Source organism: Haliotis cracherodii, unplaced genomic scaffold (assembly GCF_022045235.1).
Source record: "Haliotis cracherodii isolate W230 unplaced genomic scaffold, xgHalCrac1.p SCAF_10, whole genome shotgun sequence".
Lineage (NCBI taxonomy): Eukaryota > Metazoa > Mollusca > Gastropoda > Lepetellida > Haliotidae > Haliotis > Haliotis cracherodii.
Window position 1 is genome coordinate 31,503,981 of NW_027266265.1, and position 18,537 is coordinate 31,522,517.

Consider the following 18,537-nt stretch of genomic DNA (forward strand, 5'->3'; position numbering starts at 1 on the left):
TATCAATCATGCTATTGTGTTCAGTGAAACCCTGTTAGTTCTGGTTAATTCTTGGTGAATTGTCTGAATTAACAGTTTGTGTATTAACACATCTCTGGTTTTCTTTGTTGTTTTTACCACTGCACTCAACAATATTCAGGCTATATGATGGCGGTCTGTTAATAATCAAGTCTGGACTAGACAATCCAGTGAATGATATCTTGATCATCAATCCATGCAATTGGGATACAATGACATGCTTCAAGCAAGTCAGCTAGCCTGATCCAATTAGTCGCCTCTCTCGGCAAGCAAAGTCACCTCTTACGACAAGCATGGGTAGTGTTATGGGACTAGTATTTAAGTTCCATAAAATTTGAAGCAGATCCTCTCCATTGGGATTCCAGGTAAGAATATTATGTCTCTGTATCCCACCCAAACTAAAGATGATTGAGTGGTCAAACTCCGTGACTTTGCCGATTGCTTGTCATTGTAACCCAGTAGCATGTAGATTACGTGAGCCAACATGAGGCACACTTGCAAGGTTTAGTTCTACACTGCACATCAGTATTATAAGGTCACACTGCTCACTCTGACACAAAGGGGGCACGGGTGGCCCAGTTGTCTAAGGCGCCGCGATTCGCTGTGCAGAGTTGCATCCCTTGGGCATGCCAGAAACCTATGATTGTGGATTTTGAATCCGATAATGTTTCTAGGTTTGTCAGCACCATACCTGTGCTCGTGGGTTTCACTGAAGTGTTAAACGTCTGAGACCAGCATCACTTCGGGCTTTCCTCCCACATTAAGCTGACATGCTGTGATATAACTGTAATACTTTTAAAAGCGGCGTTAAACCCAACTCACTCACTAACTCACTCACTCTGACACAACATTTATGACATCATAGTTGGATATAGAAAAGCACCAAATTTCAAGCTCTCTGTTGTCCCTAGTACTTGAAATACACTTTCTTTGTTGATTATTATTTTTTTTTTTTGCCTAAAATGTATTGCCACACATACTTTGATAATTGTAGTTACTGTGAATCTGTATTTTGTAAGCTATGATGGCGCATATTATTTCAAAATGCCTTCTGATTATGACTGAAAAAGGAGTACTTTTTTCTATAAATATTAGCTTCCATGGTGATGTGGCCATTAAATCAGAGGTTTCAAACAGAGATTGTTGTTTTGTTTTGATACCTCTCGTTGACCAATCAGAATCAAGTTCTTTCCAAATACAAGGTAGAACATCTGTTAAACAACATTCTCTCCCACATGCAAAAGTTAACCCCCTCACCTTGGCCTTTCAGTGGTGTCGCCAAGGTAAATGTGTGAAATATGGCCGCCATGGACCAAAGCCAGTGAACGGAGGCTGGTCCGTGTGGACCAAGTGGACCGAGTGTTCACGGACCTGCGGCAAGGGAGTCAAGTCACGGAGCAGGGAATGTATCAATCCGCTGTGAGTACATTTAGAGTATTATCCTCTGTGCACCACAAGTCTCTGAGGACTCAGGAAATAGGAATACAAGAAATATTTGCAAGAGATGCAATGATGTATATGTGAATATTTTTGATTAAGTCATAACTGATTGGTTAATTGGTTAATTGTGAAGGTTAGTTGTGCTTAGGATTAAATGACCAGTAACACTATTCCTTGAAATGCTAGATGTAGTGCTGTGATGGTTCTCTGGATCAGGCCATTGTGGAATAAATGAGGTGAGGTGGAAGAACGTGAGGTGAAGTGGAATAATGTGAGGTGAGGTGGAATAAATGAGGTGAGGTGGAATAACGTGAGGTGAGGTGGAATAAATGAGGTGAGGTGGAATAACGTGAGGTGAGGTGGAATAACGTGAGGTGAGATTGAAGAACATGAGGTGAAATAACGTGAGGTGAAGTGGAATAACATGAGGTGAGGTGGAATAACGTGAGGTGAGATGGAAAAACATGAGATGAGATGGAATAACATGAGGTCAGATGGAATAATGTGAGGTCAGATGGAATAACATGAGGTGAGGGTGAAATATCGTGAGGTGAGATGGAATAATGTGAGGAGAGATGGAACAACGTTAGGTGAGGGTGAAAGAAACTTGAGGTGGGATGGAATAACATGAGGTGAGATGGAATAACATGAGGTGAGATGGAATAATGTGAGGAGAGATGGAACAACGTGAGGTGAGGGTGAGAGAAACTTGAGGTGAGATGGAATAACATGAAGTGAGGTGGAATAATGTGAGGTGAGATGGAATAACGTGAAATAAGGTGAGGTGAAATGGAATAATGTGAGGTGAGGGTGAAACAAATTGAGGTTAATTGGAATGATGTGTGGTGAGGTGAAACTGGGTTTAATGTGGCATTCCAGATTATTTCACTTACATAGCTGCATGCATGTGTGTGTATGTTGCAGCTTGTACAAGTCTGACTTACGTGGTTTATAGTGCCAGCCCACTGAGATACCCCACTCTGACACAGCTTACTGCTTTCTACCTTAAGCACTTGCCATGCCAGGCATGGTAACAGCAAGCTCCATCCTTTGGAATGAACGGCAAGGGGATCAAACTACTGACCTTCCCCTCTCTGGGCAGATGACATATCCACTACACAATGTGGAATAAGGGATGATAGGCAGGCCACATCTCCATGATCAGATTCAGTGGGAACAGGCAGAAGAAATAAAACAAAAGTTGAACTAAAAAATGACTTTTGTTGAGAATACATCTGAAAAGTTGTTGATAATTTGTTCGCAATTTGAAGTCTTCACCACAAGAGTTCAAAAACCTTAAATGTGTTCATTATGACTCATTGCATTGTGCTTTATTCACAGTGTAATGCTTGCTATATCTTTGTTAATAATTTAAACAACTGAAAAAGTGGAGTAGAGACAAAAACAAAGCAATAGGCAGGGTAATTTCACTTCTTTGAATATCCTGCCGAGAAGAAAGAGCAAGGCTATTTTTCTGAAATGGGGAGATGATATATATTCTGGTGAGAAAATGGGTGGATATAGAAAATGATTTAGAAATTTTTAACAGAATGGTAAATCTCTCCAGTAACATTTAATGGTCATAAACAGCAGCATCATAGATCAGAGCCTAGTAGCCTAGTGGTCAGTGTTCGCTCGTCACACCGAAGACCCGGGTTCAATTCCCCACATGGGTACAACGTGTGAAGCCCATTTCTGGTGTCCCCTGCAGTAATATTGCTGGAATATTGCTAAAAGCAGCGTAAAATCATACTCACTCACTCACTCAGATCAGATGGTTAGACTCTGTTACTTGTCTGAGTGTGTGTCATAGTACCCCTGCAGGTTCTGGTCCAGACCTCATTATTTACAAGCCACTGTCATAGAGCTGGAAAAATTCTGAGTGAGACGGAAAACAACAACAAACAACATGAATAATCTCACACAAAAAGCAGGCAGCCTTACTGATAACGTGATCTGAATCGTTTCAGTTGAGGTTGCATACAGTTGACCCAGTAGCTAGAATTATCACAAGAAATAAGGTTATAATTTATCAAAATATCTCTCAGCACTGTTCATTGGATCACACATCCAATTAAAATCCTTTTATATATTGTGTCCATCATTGAAAGTATCTGTTATCAAATTTCAGAAAGAGGTAATTTAACAAAGAAATCTTTGTGAGTTTCCTGTTTTGTATGCTTTGCAGTGGCACACCTCACACATTTAGATCTTAGTTGAAACTCAATAATGCAAAAAGTCTTTGGAATCAGATAACAAGAAATCATCAAATAACACTAGATATATATATCTGTGTGCCTGGGACTAATAAAATTGTCTTCTGTGAGATGTTTTATTGGTTCAGTGACAAAGATTTTCACACAGTGTAGCAGGAGGCTAAGTAGAGGCGCCCCTATAATTGACTGTTGTGTGTGTTGTGAGATGGGCCGATATTGTTACTAATACCCTACGTCTGAAGCTGTTGTCCTACCTGGATAAGCATCATTTACAGCTTAAGTCAACATTGTCCTAGCGGTAATGTCGGCCAACATTAAACAGTGCTTCATTGTTAAATGCAACAAGCACATTCGTAAAGAGAATAATTGTCTTGTCGTCCATCTGAAGACCATTGCAAACATACATTGCGAGTAATGGTTCACTAAACCTTTCAAACTTGTGTGCTCAAAGGCTCAATTAAGCTTAGGGACACAGCTAATCATTGTTATTTTCTGTGCAGGTGCCCGCTAGAACCATTGTTACCAACAGTGGAAGAACTGTGTGGCCCTGAGGGTAGCTAGGGAATGGGAGGGTTACTTTTCTTCTTTGATTTCTTACACCAGAACAACAACTTCAAAACTTTATACTTTATAATTTTCTGATTATACAGTGAATGCCCTCTGCTTGAGTTGTATTTGTGGGGTCCAGGGGCCGCTTTCAGAATTACGCCTGTCATTCTTATGTGGTGGGATTAAGCTTGTGTACCTCCTGTAGAAGGACCATTTCATGGAGGTGTGTTTAGAAAACGTACAGTGCCTCCTTGTTAGGGGCAAAGGTGAGATTCAAGGACTGACAGGAATTATTGCCATAAATGTTTTATTACTGCTAATCTTGTGAAGCGTAGAGAACGTCTCAGTTCACGCTAACTCCCCACTCTCTCCCTTGTGGAATCAGCCAAGAGGGAGATAATAGATTTAATATGATTGTTGTGTAACTGATTGCTTGGTGAACACAGTGCTGAATGATGGGAGTCTGGCCTACTGTTGGATCACTCTGAAGTGGCCCAGGAGATAAGAATACGACTTGTACAAGCAGCCTTACAATCAGCCTTACGTTAGGAAGAAACTAGTGTAGGTGTTTGTGTTGCAGCCAGTATAGTCTGGGAAGTCATCACATGTGTGGCTTCTCAACAATCGTTGGCACTGTGGGGTTGCCAGGTCTTAAAAGCATGCTCTTGTCATGCTCAAGACCTGGCTTTAATTCCCTACAATGTGGGATGGTGATATTGGTTTGTCCCCAGTTAGAGGTGACTTAGTGGATTGGGTGGGCAGACTCGGCACTAGTCTGTCATGGTACCCCAACAGTAAGGAACATTGCTCTCAATAATAGTCACTCGATTGGCCAAACTTGATTACAGGCCACCGTCTTATAGATGGAATAATTGTATAATGTATGACAGGTGTATCCTAGTGTGTAATATATGACAGGTGTATCCCACAGTGTGTAATATAAGACTGGTGTATTACCCAGTATCCCACAGTGTGTAATATATGACAGGTGTATCACATAGTGTGTAGTATATGAAGTGTATCCCACAGTTTGTAATATATGACATGTGTATCCCACAGTGTGTAATATATGACTGTTCTATTACCCAGTATCCAACAGTGTGTAATATATGACGTGTATCCCACAATGTGTAATATATGACTGGTGTATTACCTAGTATCCATCAGTGTATAATATATGACAAGTGTATCCCACAGTGTGTAATATATGACTGGTGTATTACCCAGTATCCCACATTGTGTAATATATGACAAGTGTATCCCACAGTGTGTAATATATGACTGGTGTATTACCCAATATCCCACATTGTGTAATATATGACTGGTGTATTACCTAGTATCCATCAGTGTATAATATATGACAAGTGTATCCCACAGTTTGTAATATATGACTGGTGTATTACCTAGTATCCATCAGTGTATAATATATGACAAGTGTATCCCACAGTGTGTAATATATGACTGGTGTATTACCCAGTATCCCACATTGTGTAATATATGACAAGTGTATCCCACAGTGTGTAATATATGACTGGTGTATTACCCAGTATCCCACATTGTGTAATATATGACAAGTGTATCCCACAGTGTGTAATATATGACTGGTGTATTACCCAGTATCCCACATTGTGTAATATATGACAAGTGTATCCCACAGTGTGTTATATGTGACTGGTGTATTACCCAGTATCCCACATTGTGTAATATAAGACTGATGTATCACAGTGTGTAATATATGACAAGTGTATCCCACAGTGTGCAATATATGACTGATGTATCACAGTGTGTAATATATGACAGGTGTATCCCACATTGTGTAATATATGAAAGCTGTATCACCCACTATCCCACAGTGTGTAATATATGACTGATGTATCACAGTGCGTAATATATGACAAGTGTGTCCCACAGTGTGTAATATATGACAAGTGTATCCCACAGTGTGTAATGCATGACTGGTGTATCCCACAGTGTGTAACATATGACAGGTGTATCCCACAGTATGTAATATATGACAGGTGTATCCTACAGTGTGTAATTTATGACAGGTGGATCCCAGAGTGTGTAATATATGACTGGAGTATCACAGTGTGTAATATATGACAAGTGTATCCCACAGTGTGTAATATATGACTGGTGTATTACCCAGTATCCCACAGTGTGTAATATATGAAAGTTGTATTACCCAGTGTCCAACAGTGTGTAATATATGACTGGTGTATCACAGTGTGCAATATATGACAGGTGTATCACCCAGTATCCCACAGTGTGTAAACTATGACTGGTGTATCACCCAGTATCCCACAATGTCTAATATATGACAGGTGTATCACCCAGTATCCCAGTGTGTAACATATGACTGGTGTATCACCCAGTATCCCACAGTGTGTAATATATGACTGGTGTATCACCCAGTATCCCACAATGTCTAATATATGACAGTTGTATCACCCAGTATCCCAGTGTGTAACATATGACTGGTGTATCACTCAGTATCCCACAGTGTGTAATGCATGACTGGTATATCCCACAGTGTGTAATATATGACTGGTGTATCCCACAGTGTGTAATATATGACTGGTGTATCCTACAGTGTGTAATTTATGACAGGTGGATCCCACAGTGTGTAATATATGACTGGTGTATCACCCAGTATCCCACAATGTCTAATATATGACAGGTGTATCACCCAGTATCCCAGTGTGTAACATATGACTGGTGTATCACCCAGTATCCCACAGTGTGTAATATATGACTGGTGTATCACCCAGTATCCCACAATGTCTAATATATGACAGGTGTATCACCCAGTATCCCAGTGTGTAACATATGACTGGTGTATCACTCAGTATCCCACAGTGTGTAATGCATGACTGGTATATCCCACAGTGTGTAATATATGACTGGTGTATCCCACAGTGTGTAATATATGACTGGTGTATCCTACAGTGTGTAATTTATGACAGGTGGATCCCACAGTGTGTAATATATGACTGGAGTATCACAGTGTGTAATATATGACTGGTGTATCCCACAGTGTGTAATATATGACTGGTGTATCCTACAGTGTGTAATTTATGACAGGTGTATCCCACAGTGTGTAATATATGACAGGTGTATCCCACAGTGTGTAATATATGACAGGTGTATCCCACAGTGTGTAATATATGACTGGTGTATCCTACAGTGTGTAATATATGACAGGTGTATGCTACAGTGTGTAATATATGACAGGTGTATGCTACAGTGTGTAATATATGACAGGTGTATCTTACAGTGTGTAAAATATGACAGGTGTATGCTACAGTGTGTAATATATGACTGGTATATCCCACAGTGTGTAATATATGACTTGTGTATCACAGTGTGTAATATATGACTGGTGTATCCCACAGTGTGTAACATATGACTGATGTATCACAGTGTGTAACATATGACAGGTGTATTACCCAGTATCCCACAGTGTGTAATATATGACTGGTGTATCACAGTGTGCAATATATGACAGGTGTATCACCAAGTATCCCACAGTGTGTAATATATGACAGGTGTATCACCCAGTATCCCAGTGTGTAACATATGACTGGTGTATCACTCAGTATCCCACAGTGTGTAATATATGACTGGTATATCCCACAGTGTGTAATATATGACAGGTGTATCACCCAGTATCCCAGTGTGTAACATATGACTGGTGTATCACTCAGTATCCCACAGTGTGTAATATATGACTGGTGTATCACCCAGTATCCCACAGTATGTACCGTATATCGCTGTGTATAAGGCGAGTTTTTCGTACCTAAAATGAGGGGGCTAAGAAGGGTATGACTGGTATATCCCACAGTGTGTAATATATGACTTGTGTATCACAGTGTGTAATATATGACTGGTGTATCCCACAGTGTGTAACATATGACTGATGTATCACAGTGTGTAACACGGAGTCGAGGATCTCACATTTTTTTCCACTGGCGATGTCAACCGGCGTCCGATAGCCAGCCCAGCATTTGACAATAAAACTTCGCATTTCGTCCTAAATAACTGTTCAAATAACTATTTCCATACATAAACATGATTTGTATCTCTTTTCCTTGAATAAAGTTTAATAATTTCTGCAAATAAAGTTGAAATGACCCTCTCCTCGATGCAGATTGTCAAACCAGCTGACACGGTAAAACAATCAACATCCGTGAGTAGAGAGCCGGAAGTACCGGTAATCATTTGCATATTGCACATGTGACCTAACATGTGATAACCGGTGAAGCTGAAATCAATTCCCGCTGTTTTTACAGTTGTATTAACAAGTGTTGGAGACGGTGTGTACAAGTGATTGTGGAATAAAAACGCTGAATGTGAAGCAAACATAAGCCTAGTTAGTTACAACATAGTTAATTGGCGATTAAATTCCTCACCATTGTCTCTTATATGTTATTACTTCATAAATGAATTTTATTTTACGGGCACCAATTTGGTGTCGTACCGTGTAAACACAAACTGGCGACGTGTGCCGGAGTTACACACGCGACCTATCATTGTAGAAAAAAAAAACGCAAGATAAACATATTTTTATTGCATATATAAGGTTTGTGTGCGCACTTGTGATGTGTGCGAAATACGCATCAGTCGGAAAGCGCACATTCAATCTCCAAAGTAACTAACTAACTAATTTGTGATGTCCGTGTGCGAATACGCTACAGTCGGCAAGAGCGCGTTAAATCTTCTACCGGTATATCAGTCAGACTTGTGATGTGTTTCATTCCAGGTCGCCTTATACACGGAGTATAGGATTTTGGGTTGATTTTTAAGGCGTGTACAGGGGGGTCGTCTTATACGTGGGGTCGCCTTATACACAGCGATATATGACTGGTGTATCACAGTGTGTAATATATGACTGGTGTATCACCCAGTATCCCACAGTATGTAATATATGACTGATGTATCACAGTGTGTAATATATGACTGGTGTATCACCCAGTATCCCACAGTATGTAATATATGACTGGTGTATCACAGTGTGTAATATATGACTGGTGTATCACAGTGTGTAATTATAGGATTGGTGTATCACCCTGTATCTCACACTGTGTAACATTGTTATTGCAGACCCCAGTATGGAGGGAAGCCATGCCATGGATTCACACAGGAGACCATCATCTGTAATGCAAAGGTGACATATCCTTAAATATACTGTTTACGCTAATGTTTATCACCAACTAATGGATACTCACTCATGTAATACAAGATGCAGCCCTTTAGCTGAATCAGTAGCTGTATTTATGCAGCTAGTTGTATGGTTTCTCTGAACTAAGGTATGTGTATGTTCCCCCAGACCTGCCCCTATGGTGATGAGGACTTCCATGATGTCCAGTGCTCCACGTACAATGAGAAGCCATTCAAGGGCTGGTACCTGCAGTGGAAGCCGTACAAGAAGCTGTATAATGGTAGGTCCTTTAGATGCAGCAGAGATATAGGCCAGGGTACGGTGGGTGTTTCTGGTTTCCCAACCAACCCTAATCTGGAGCCCTGCATAAACTTTGTATCTTGTTTTTCTCGAGTGGCACCATAGCTTTTATAACCATCCTTGTATTATCAATCTGCAACGAGTGTTAATTTGATGTATTAACTATCAATAAACCAATCAGTATCTTCATTGGAAAGCAGTGTTTTACTGACATCATGTAAATTATTAAAAACGCAACAACAAAACGAGCTACCTACGGTATTTTGGGGATGGGCTGAAATAGGAAACACAAGTTTTATTTTTACCTTGCTACAGCAACAAATTGCATTAAAATTGTAGGGTACAGCTATGGATAAGTGAAGTTGCCTGATAGCCTTACACACATGCATGTAACAATATAAGTGACATAATCTTGAACGCGATGTCCAAAACCATTTCACCTCATCTCAACAGGCGATGGTACAACTAAAATACTGTTACAAGTAGGGTCAAATGGTTAAAGTGCAGCGATGTGCCAAGTTGTTTCCCTTATTTATGCCAGGATCCACTGATTGTGGGACAAGTCCTATATGAGTCCATGGTCTGTCAGTATCCTTAAGTCAATTGTATTTGTGGGTTTCACCAAAGTAAACATCTACTGCCGTGTCACTTTTGGCTTTCGATATAAACTGACAGGCATGTGACTCTCTCCCTCACTGAGTGTCAAAGCTCATCCCACTCCCTATTAATATTTCAGTCTATTCATGTATTGTAAATATGGTATGTGATTTGTTACTTGCAGCACAGGACCCATGTAAGCTGTATTGTGTGGCTGAGACACTCAACTTTGTGTTCACAGTAAAGCATCTTGCAATTGATGGTACCTCTTGTAACCATGACAACATCTGTGTGACAGGCGCTTGCAAGGTAGGAATATACTATTTCGCTTCCTCTGTGACAGCATGTTGCACTTTGGTATCCATCCAAGACATCTTTGACATCTCTTGAAATCATTAACTGTTTGAAGCAAATATTTGTATAGGTGATGCTCAGCTATTCTAAACATGGACACAATGGCCGACATTTTGAACATGCTACAGTCAGACAATCCCATATAGAAACCTTTTCATGTTTTAGTTTATCATTTAGTTTCATTATTTTTGAATTTTCAGAAGCAAGCCTTGTAAAACATTTGTTTCAAACTGTTTTAATTTGATCTAAAAATGTTTGAAATACTCAAGGTGAACTTCTGTGCTCATAGGGTTATGGTGTAGTCAAGTGATTAGGCCTTTGGTTGTCATGCCCAAGTTCCAGGTTTGATTTCCTACATAAGTTTGGTGTATGAAACCTGTTTCTGGTGTCCCTGCTGTGATAGTGCTGGAATATTGCTTAAGCAAAGTAAAACTATTCTCACTCACTCAGAGCTCTGTATTGTTAAGGTGAAGGGTTAGGGCATGACTAAATATTCCTGAAAACTCTACCAGGATATGTGTACATTATCATGTCTGACAGCTCTACCGGGATATAGGGACATTATCATGTCTGACAGCTCTACCGGGATATGGGGACATTATCATGTCTGAAAGCTCTACCGGGATATGGGGACATTATCATGTCTGACAGCTGGTTGTGGAGACAGTATGGGGACATTATCATGTCTGACAGCTCTACTGGGATATGGGGACATTATCATGTCTGACAGCTCTACCGGGATATAGGGACATTATCATGTCTGACAGCTGGTTGTGGAGACAGTATGGGGACATTATCATGTCTGACAGCTCTACCGGGATATGGGGACATTATCATGTCTGACAGCTGTACCGGGATATAGGGACATTATCATGTCTGAAATCTCTACCGGGATATGGGGACATTATCATGTCTGAAAGCTCTACCGGGATATGGGGACATTATCATGTCTGACGGCTGGTTGTGGAGACAGTATGGGGACATTATCATGTCTGACAGCTCTACCGGGATATGGGGAGATTATCATGTCTGACAGCTCTACCGGGATATGGGGACATTATCATGTCTGACAGCTCTACCGGGATATGGGGACATTATCATGTCTGACAGCTGGTGGTGGAGACAGTGATACTGTTTGTTGCTGCAGCAGTATCTGGTGTCTGTTACAGAGAGTTGGGTGCGACCTGGTCATCGGCTCGGCTGCCCAGAATGACATCTGTGGTGTGTGTGAGGGAGATAACTCCACCTGTAAACTGATCCAAGGACAATACACACAGCAGCCCCGGTTAAACAGTAAGTAGCCTTATCCACCATGTATCACCTTCCAGCCTACAGACTACAGGAAAACACTCCAGGAGCACCTGTTCTTGAAGTCTGTTGTTCGTGATGTGAATAAGTATCATGAGTATAGTGATAACAATTGTAATGTAAAATGATGCTCTCTGTTAAGAGGTCAAATGAATCTTTGAATCCAGTATTCCGGCTGTAATCTGTTGTGTATGGGGTTTAACACTATAGATATTTATTTTGCCTTTGACTAAATATATGTTATGTTTATGAACTTATGGGTTTCACAAAAGTGGTAGACACACACTCACTCACCCAATTCCCGACCCACCCACCCACTCACACACTCACTAACTCACTCACTCACTCACTCACTCACTCATCCACCGTCGACTGATTTGTGTGGTCATGTGATTCTGAAATTCTTCCTGTTTCTTGTAGCTTATTTCCCAATTGCTGTGTTACCAAAGTCTGCAAGGCATATTCGCATACGAGAGAAGAAGATCTCTTCCAACTTCCTGGCTATGCGGAACATTTATGGCAGCTACTACCTGAATGGCAACAGAGTCGTGGCTTGGCCTGGGATCTACAAACTTGGAGGTGCAGACTTCACCTACAAGCGTCCATACAGCAACCCTGAAACACTCGAGTCAGATGGGCCTCTTGGGGAGGATCTTGTCCTGGAGGTAGTCACACTCATGTTAGCATTTGTGAAGAATCCTATGACACAATGATTTAGATACCTTTTACTTTTTGAGTAAAAGGCACATGAACGATGGACTGCCTTTCATTCAAATCATTTATCCAAATATGGAAAGGCTGTTCACTTCCATAGTGAAAATCGTTGTAGCTGTTGTTGACCAAGAGTTTGATCAGATTTTATGAAAAGCTCTCTCCCGTGACCCGTGAAGATATGGGGTAGATTAGGTCTTCAGCAACCCATGCTTGCCATAAAAGGCGACTATGTTTATCGTAAAAGGCAACTAATGGGATCGGGTGGTCAGGCCTGCTGACTTGGTTGATGCTTGTCATCGATCCCAATTGTGTGGATAGATGCTCATGATGTCAAACACTGGATTGTTCGATTCAGACTCAGTTGTTTACAGACCGCCATCATATAGCTGAAATATTGCTGAGTGTGGTGAAAAACAACAAACAAACAAACAAAACAAACCTGTCTCCCATGAATCTCAGGAACTTTTATTTATCTGGAATCAAAGGGGTTCACAATACCAAATGGGGATTTGGTGGCCAAAATGCCTCCTGAGTGTCCATAGCACATAGTAAGTGGTCAAGATATACAATATATTGTTGTGAGGTGACTGATAAGTGTGCTCTTCAGAGTGAGTGAGTGAGCGACTTGGGTTTTACACTGCTTTGAACATGCTATTCAGAAATGTTTTGTTGTCTTGCAGATGTTGGTACAAGACCGCAACCCTGGTATTGTGTATGAATACACCATTCCAAAAACTCCAGCAGAGTTGAGACTGACCCCAGCAACAACCACCTCCACCACCACAACCACCACTACCACCACCACCACCACAATGCCACCGCAGCCCATTCAGCCTAAAGTGTTGTACACTTGGAGCGTGTCGGTGTCGTCCTGTACAGAGCCATGTGCTGGAGGTGAGCTTTGGTAGGGGTGGGGCGGTGGTGTAGTATGGGTCTTGTAGTTGTGGTGGGGTGAAATAGGATGTGTCTTCATTAGTACATATAGTGAGGGTCAGGGTTGGGTGAGGTAGGATGAAATTGGTGATTTCAGTAGTATGGATCTGGGTGCCGTTGTACAAAGCGAACACAGCGCTAAGGTGATCATAACTCCCATACCTTAACATAGACTTACGACAGTCCTAGTGCTAAGGTTGTTTTGTACAACAGCACCCTGGTTTGGGTGAGGTAGGATGGAGTTGGTGAGTTTCATTAGTATGGATTAGGGTTGGGTGAGGTTTGGTGACATAGGTGAGTTTCAGTAGGATTGGTCTGGATGAGTGAAAGGTAGAATTGGCCTATAAAGCACAATTTGTGGAATCTGTCTGTCCTAGCTCAGCTGGAATGAACTTATGTATATTATTTGATAATTTGAAATTATATATTCATATGAGAAATACATACTCAAAGATAAAACTTGTTACCCACATGATCTCCAGGGAAGAAGAATGTTACTGCTTCTTGTCGGCGTGATCTCCAGGTGGAAGTTGACAACAAGTATTGTGACGTTCGCCGCAAACCCAAGACTGGCCTCTTCCCATGCAATGCCCAGCCCTGTCCTCCCAGGTGAGTGTGCAGCAGGCGACCCATTGGCTGGGCCTGCTTAGGGTTGTACCCATTGGCTGGGCCTGTTTAGGGTTGTACCCATTGGCTTGGGCCATCATCTTAAGGTTATACACTATGTTGTGGCAACTAAGTCTTCATTTGTAGGGATAAATGATGTTCTAACAAATACATTGGTTTTCCAATCATGTTTAGATGAGTCAGGCTAGGCAAGAACAAAATTTATTGTTTGCTTGATAGGATTTTATTAAAGAATCCATAGAATCTCCTAACCGAAATGAAATTGTTCCTCTTTAAAGGGACTTAATGATTCCAAATTTCCAGTTTAAGTCTAGATGATGTCACAGAATGTTTGACGTGTGTGAAGACGTGGTGTCCTGGATGTAGTCCTATGCATGAGTACTGCTCTTCTGTTCCAGGTGGTCGGTTGAGGCGTGGCATACTTGCACCAAGCCGTGTGGAAGTGGGAAACAGATACGGAAAATAACATGTCGCCAGAAACTGTCATCTCAAAAGGAACGGCGCCTCAAGCGGAGATTCTGTAAACATCTTCCCAAACCCGCTAGAAAGAGACGTTGTAATGTTCAGCAATGTCCGTCCAAGTGGCATGTTGGCAAGTGGGGCAAGGTGAGTGGAGTGAAGACGACTGGGTCCACAATGACTTAATGTAGCCACAGGTGGTGTTTACGGTAAAGAGTTTTAGCTGTGGATGGGGGCATGGTGAAGTGATGTAGCTGTGGATGGGGGCACAGTGAAGTGTTGTAGCTGTGGATGGGGAATGGTGAAGTGATGTAGATGGGGAATGGTGAAGTGATGTAGCTGTAGATGGGGGCACGGTGAAGTGTTGTAGCTGTAGATGGGGAATGGTGAAGTGCTGTAGCTGTAGATGGGGGCACGGTGAAGTGATGTAGCTGTAGATGGGAGCATGGTGAAGTGATGTAGCTGTAAATGGGGGCACGGAGAAGTGATGTAGCTGTAGATGGGGGCATGGAGAAGTGATGTAGCTGTAGATGGGGGCACGGAGAAGTGATGTAGCTGTAGATGGGGGCACTGTGAAGTGATGTAGCTGTGGATGGGGGCATGGTGAAGTGATGTAGCTGTAGGTGGGGAATGGTGAAGTGTTGTAGCTGTGGATGGGGAATGGTGAAGTGATGTAGCTGTGGATGGGGGCACTGTGAAGTGATGTAGCTGTGGATGGGGGCATGGTGAAGTGATGTAGCTGTAGGTGGGGAATGGTGAAGTGTTGTAGCTGTGGATGGGGAATGGTGAAGTGATGTAGCTGTGGATGGGGGCATGGTAAAGTGTTGTAGCTGTGGATGGTTGCATGGTGAAGTGTTGTTGCTGTGGATTGGGGCATGGTTAAGTGTTGTAGCTGTGGATGGGGGCATGGTGAAGTGTTGTAGCTTTAAATGGGGGCATGGTGAGGTGTTGTTGCTGTAAATGGGGGCATGGTGAAGTGATGTAGCTGTAGAAGGGGGCACAGTGAAGTGATGTAGCTGTAGATGGGGGCACTGTAAAGAGCTGTAGATGGGGGCATGGTGAAGTGATGTAGCTGTAGATGGGGGCACGGTGAAGTGTTTTAGCTGTAGATGGGGGCACGGTGAAGTGTTGTAGCTGTAGATGGGGGCACGGTGAAGTGATGTAGCTGTAGATGGGGACACAGTGATGTGTTGTAGCTGTAAATGGGGGCACGGTGAAGTGATGTAGCTGTGGATGGGGCACGGTGAAGTGATGTAGCTGTAGATGGGGACACAGTGAAGTGTTGTAGCTGTAAATGGGGGCACGGTGAAGTGATGTAGCTGTGGATGGGGCACGGTGAAGTGTTGTAGCTGTAGATGGGGACACAGTGAAGTGTTGTAGCTGTAAATGGGGGCACGGTGAAGTGATGTAGCTGTAGATGGGGCACTGTAAAGAGGTGTAGCTGTGGATGGGGGGCACTGTAAAGAGGTGTAGCTGTGGTTGGGGGCACGGTGAAGTGATGTAGCTGTAGATGGGGGCACGGTGAAGTGATGTAGCTGTAGATGGGGACACAGTGAAGTGATGAGGCCATTGGTAGCTATGTATTTCAGGAGCCTTGCAGGTTCAGAAAAACAGGTTTATATTTGACTGTTGGGACCTTTCTTAATTGAGGGTCAATTACAGTACTGATCTTTCAGTAACACTTATTTTGATAAAATAATACTTAATACTTGATAATCTTTGAATAAGAGTCTCCATATAGTCAGTGAATAACAATCAGGTATCTGCAAACATCAGATATATATGCACCAAATATTTCTGATTTCAGTGTTCTGCAACTTGTGGTAAAGGCATGCAGCATCGACGTATAATGTGCCGTCGTCGTGAGCGGCGAGGGTTCCGGGTACTGTCGGAGGACGAGTGTTCTGGGATGAAGAAACCTAATGTGTCCCGCATGTGTAAAATGCCACTCTGCAAAGAGAAATATGAATGGCTGTTGTCACCATGGGGACCTGTAAGTTCAAACAATATTTCTATAAAATATTTTCTCAGACCTTTGCTATGTGATATCACTATATACTTAGATGGAACAGATAAATGTCTCATTAATGTGTTAAAAACAGAACACTTGGCATTAAACACTTGGTTGTATAACATGCCTCTTTAGCCTCTGCTTCTATAAGCTATAAGATAACATTGAGTGACAGAGGTAAGTGACGGATTACTTTACAATCCTGTTAAATCATGCTGTCTTATAGAAACATGCATTATGCAGGTATAATATATTATTTGAATAGCATGTTTACCTAACATTATCTCACAATATGCACAGTATATTGCAGAAACAAAGTGCTTTCAGTATTTTTTGGTTCTGTTTTTGTTATATTAATTATTACATTTTTGTGAAATTGCGTTTGCTGAGTGTTGTACAGTTTACTTACACTTAGGAGTTCAAACTCACCAGGTTCTTAAATGTTAAACATAAGTTTTTAACAAGCTGTTTCATGGAAGTAAACACGCAGTACACACTGATGTTCATTAAAGTTCATTTACTGAGTATTTGGATAAGTCTGGATTCAATTAATTTCTCAAAAATGTTTGAAATTCTAAGAAAAATAACTTAAATTAGCTTTTTATGTGAAGACAAGTGTAATACTAGCCTTCTGTGGTGTAACAATGTCAATAAAGTTCACTGTTCATATCTTTATACAAGGCTTCAATGCAACAAACATATATGTCACGTTTCACGTCCTAGATCACAATGCAAGCCATATTTCAGCATGAATATTAAAAATCTATCAATCAGATTGAAATAAGATGTAAAATGTTCTACACCATGTTGTATGGTGAATTGTTGTACAGTGGCATGTTGTTGTACAGTGACATATAGTTCTACAGTGGCACATTTTTCTTCAGTGGTACAGTGTACAGTGTCATGTTGTTGTAGTAAAATGACACATTGTTCTACAGTGTCTTGTTGTATAGTGACACTGTACGGTGACACATTGTTCTTCAGTGGTACAGTGTCATGTTGTTGTACAGTGATACATTGTTCTACAGTGTCATGTTGTTGTACAGTGATACATTGTTCTACAGTGTCATGTTGTTGTACGGTGACACATTGTTCTACAGTGTCATGTTGTTGTACGGTGACACATTGTTCTACACTGGCACTCTCTGCAACATGACTTATGGATCTCATACCATCCTGTACTTGTTACTGAAGTCCAGCAAGCAGTGGCTCACATGTACTCACAATCACAATGTGCAGAATGTATTGTTAGATGAAAGGACAGAAAAGTCTCAGGCACTACTCAATCAACAAGAACATCCTGCATGAAAGCATTTTATTTCTGCTTGGACTTAAAAAATAAAATCACACTATTGAAGCACACCTTTTTCACACTAAAACAATTGAGCACCCGTATTACTTCAAAGCACTGCCAGAGAGCAGGTGACTTCATCAAATAGGGATTTTAGTCTTTGAACTGCTGACCTTATGTGAGGTATATAGTAAAAATACCAATTGTTGAGGATTTGTTCAGATCTGTAGCTGTTCCAAGAAAGGCCACATCTCCAAGTTCACTTTTAAAATACATTCACTGTTTAGGGATTTTAAGGCTCTTCTCTCACTTGAACATCTATCCTCCTGTGGTATCATAATCAGAGAATGTATTAATATGTTGTAAGGACAATTTTATTGTCACAAGTCTAAGAATGAGTTAACAAAGGTTATGGGTGTTGGATTTACCCATCAAAGCTTCTTCCTTACAACCGTAGCAAGGCAAGGAGGTATAGGTAGATGATCATATACTTATACTCTTTAGCTGCTTGCTTCAACAATAAGCTTATGTAGACATGAACTGGATGAATGAACAACGC

General features: G+C 41.3%; 1 protein-coding gene across 2 annotated transcripts in view; it reads left to right on the plus strand.

Annotated features, from left to right (window-relative positions):
* LOC139454307 (A disintegrin and metalloproteinase with thrombospondin motifs 16-like) overlaps nt 1-18,537 on the plus strand; it is a 220,051-nt gene that overhangs the window by 190,325 nt on the left and 11,189 nt on the right. For both annotated transcript variants that reach the window (XM_071235933.1, XM_071235934.1), the window contains exons 13-22: nt 1,289-1,437; nt 9,327-9,390; nt 9,553-9,664; nt 10,466-10,590; nt 11,805-11,928; nt 12,364-12,608; nt 13,338-13,551; nt 14,073-14,199; nt 14,616-14,823; nt 16,484-16,669. In XM_071235933.1, coding sequence (XP_071092034.1) covers nt 1,289-1,437; nt 9,327-9,390; nt 9,553-9,664; nt 10,466-10,590; nt 11,805-11,928; nt 12,364-12,608; nt 13,338-13,551; nt 14,073-14,199; nt 14,616-14,823; nt 16,484-16,669 — 1,554 coding nt within the window. The remainder of the gene's footprint in view (nt 1-1,288; nt 1,438-9,326; nt 9,391-9,552; nt 9,665-10,465; nt 10,591-11,804; nt 11,929-12,363; nt 12,609-13,337; nt 13,552-14,072; nt 14,200-14,615; nt 14,824-16,483; nt 16,670-18,537) is intronic.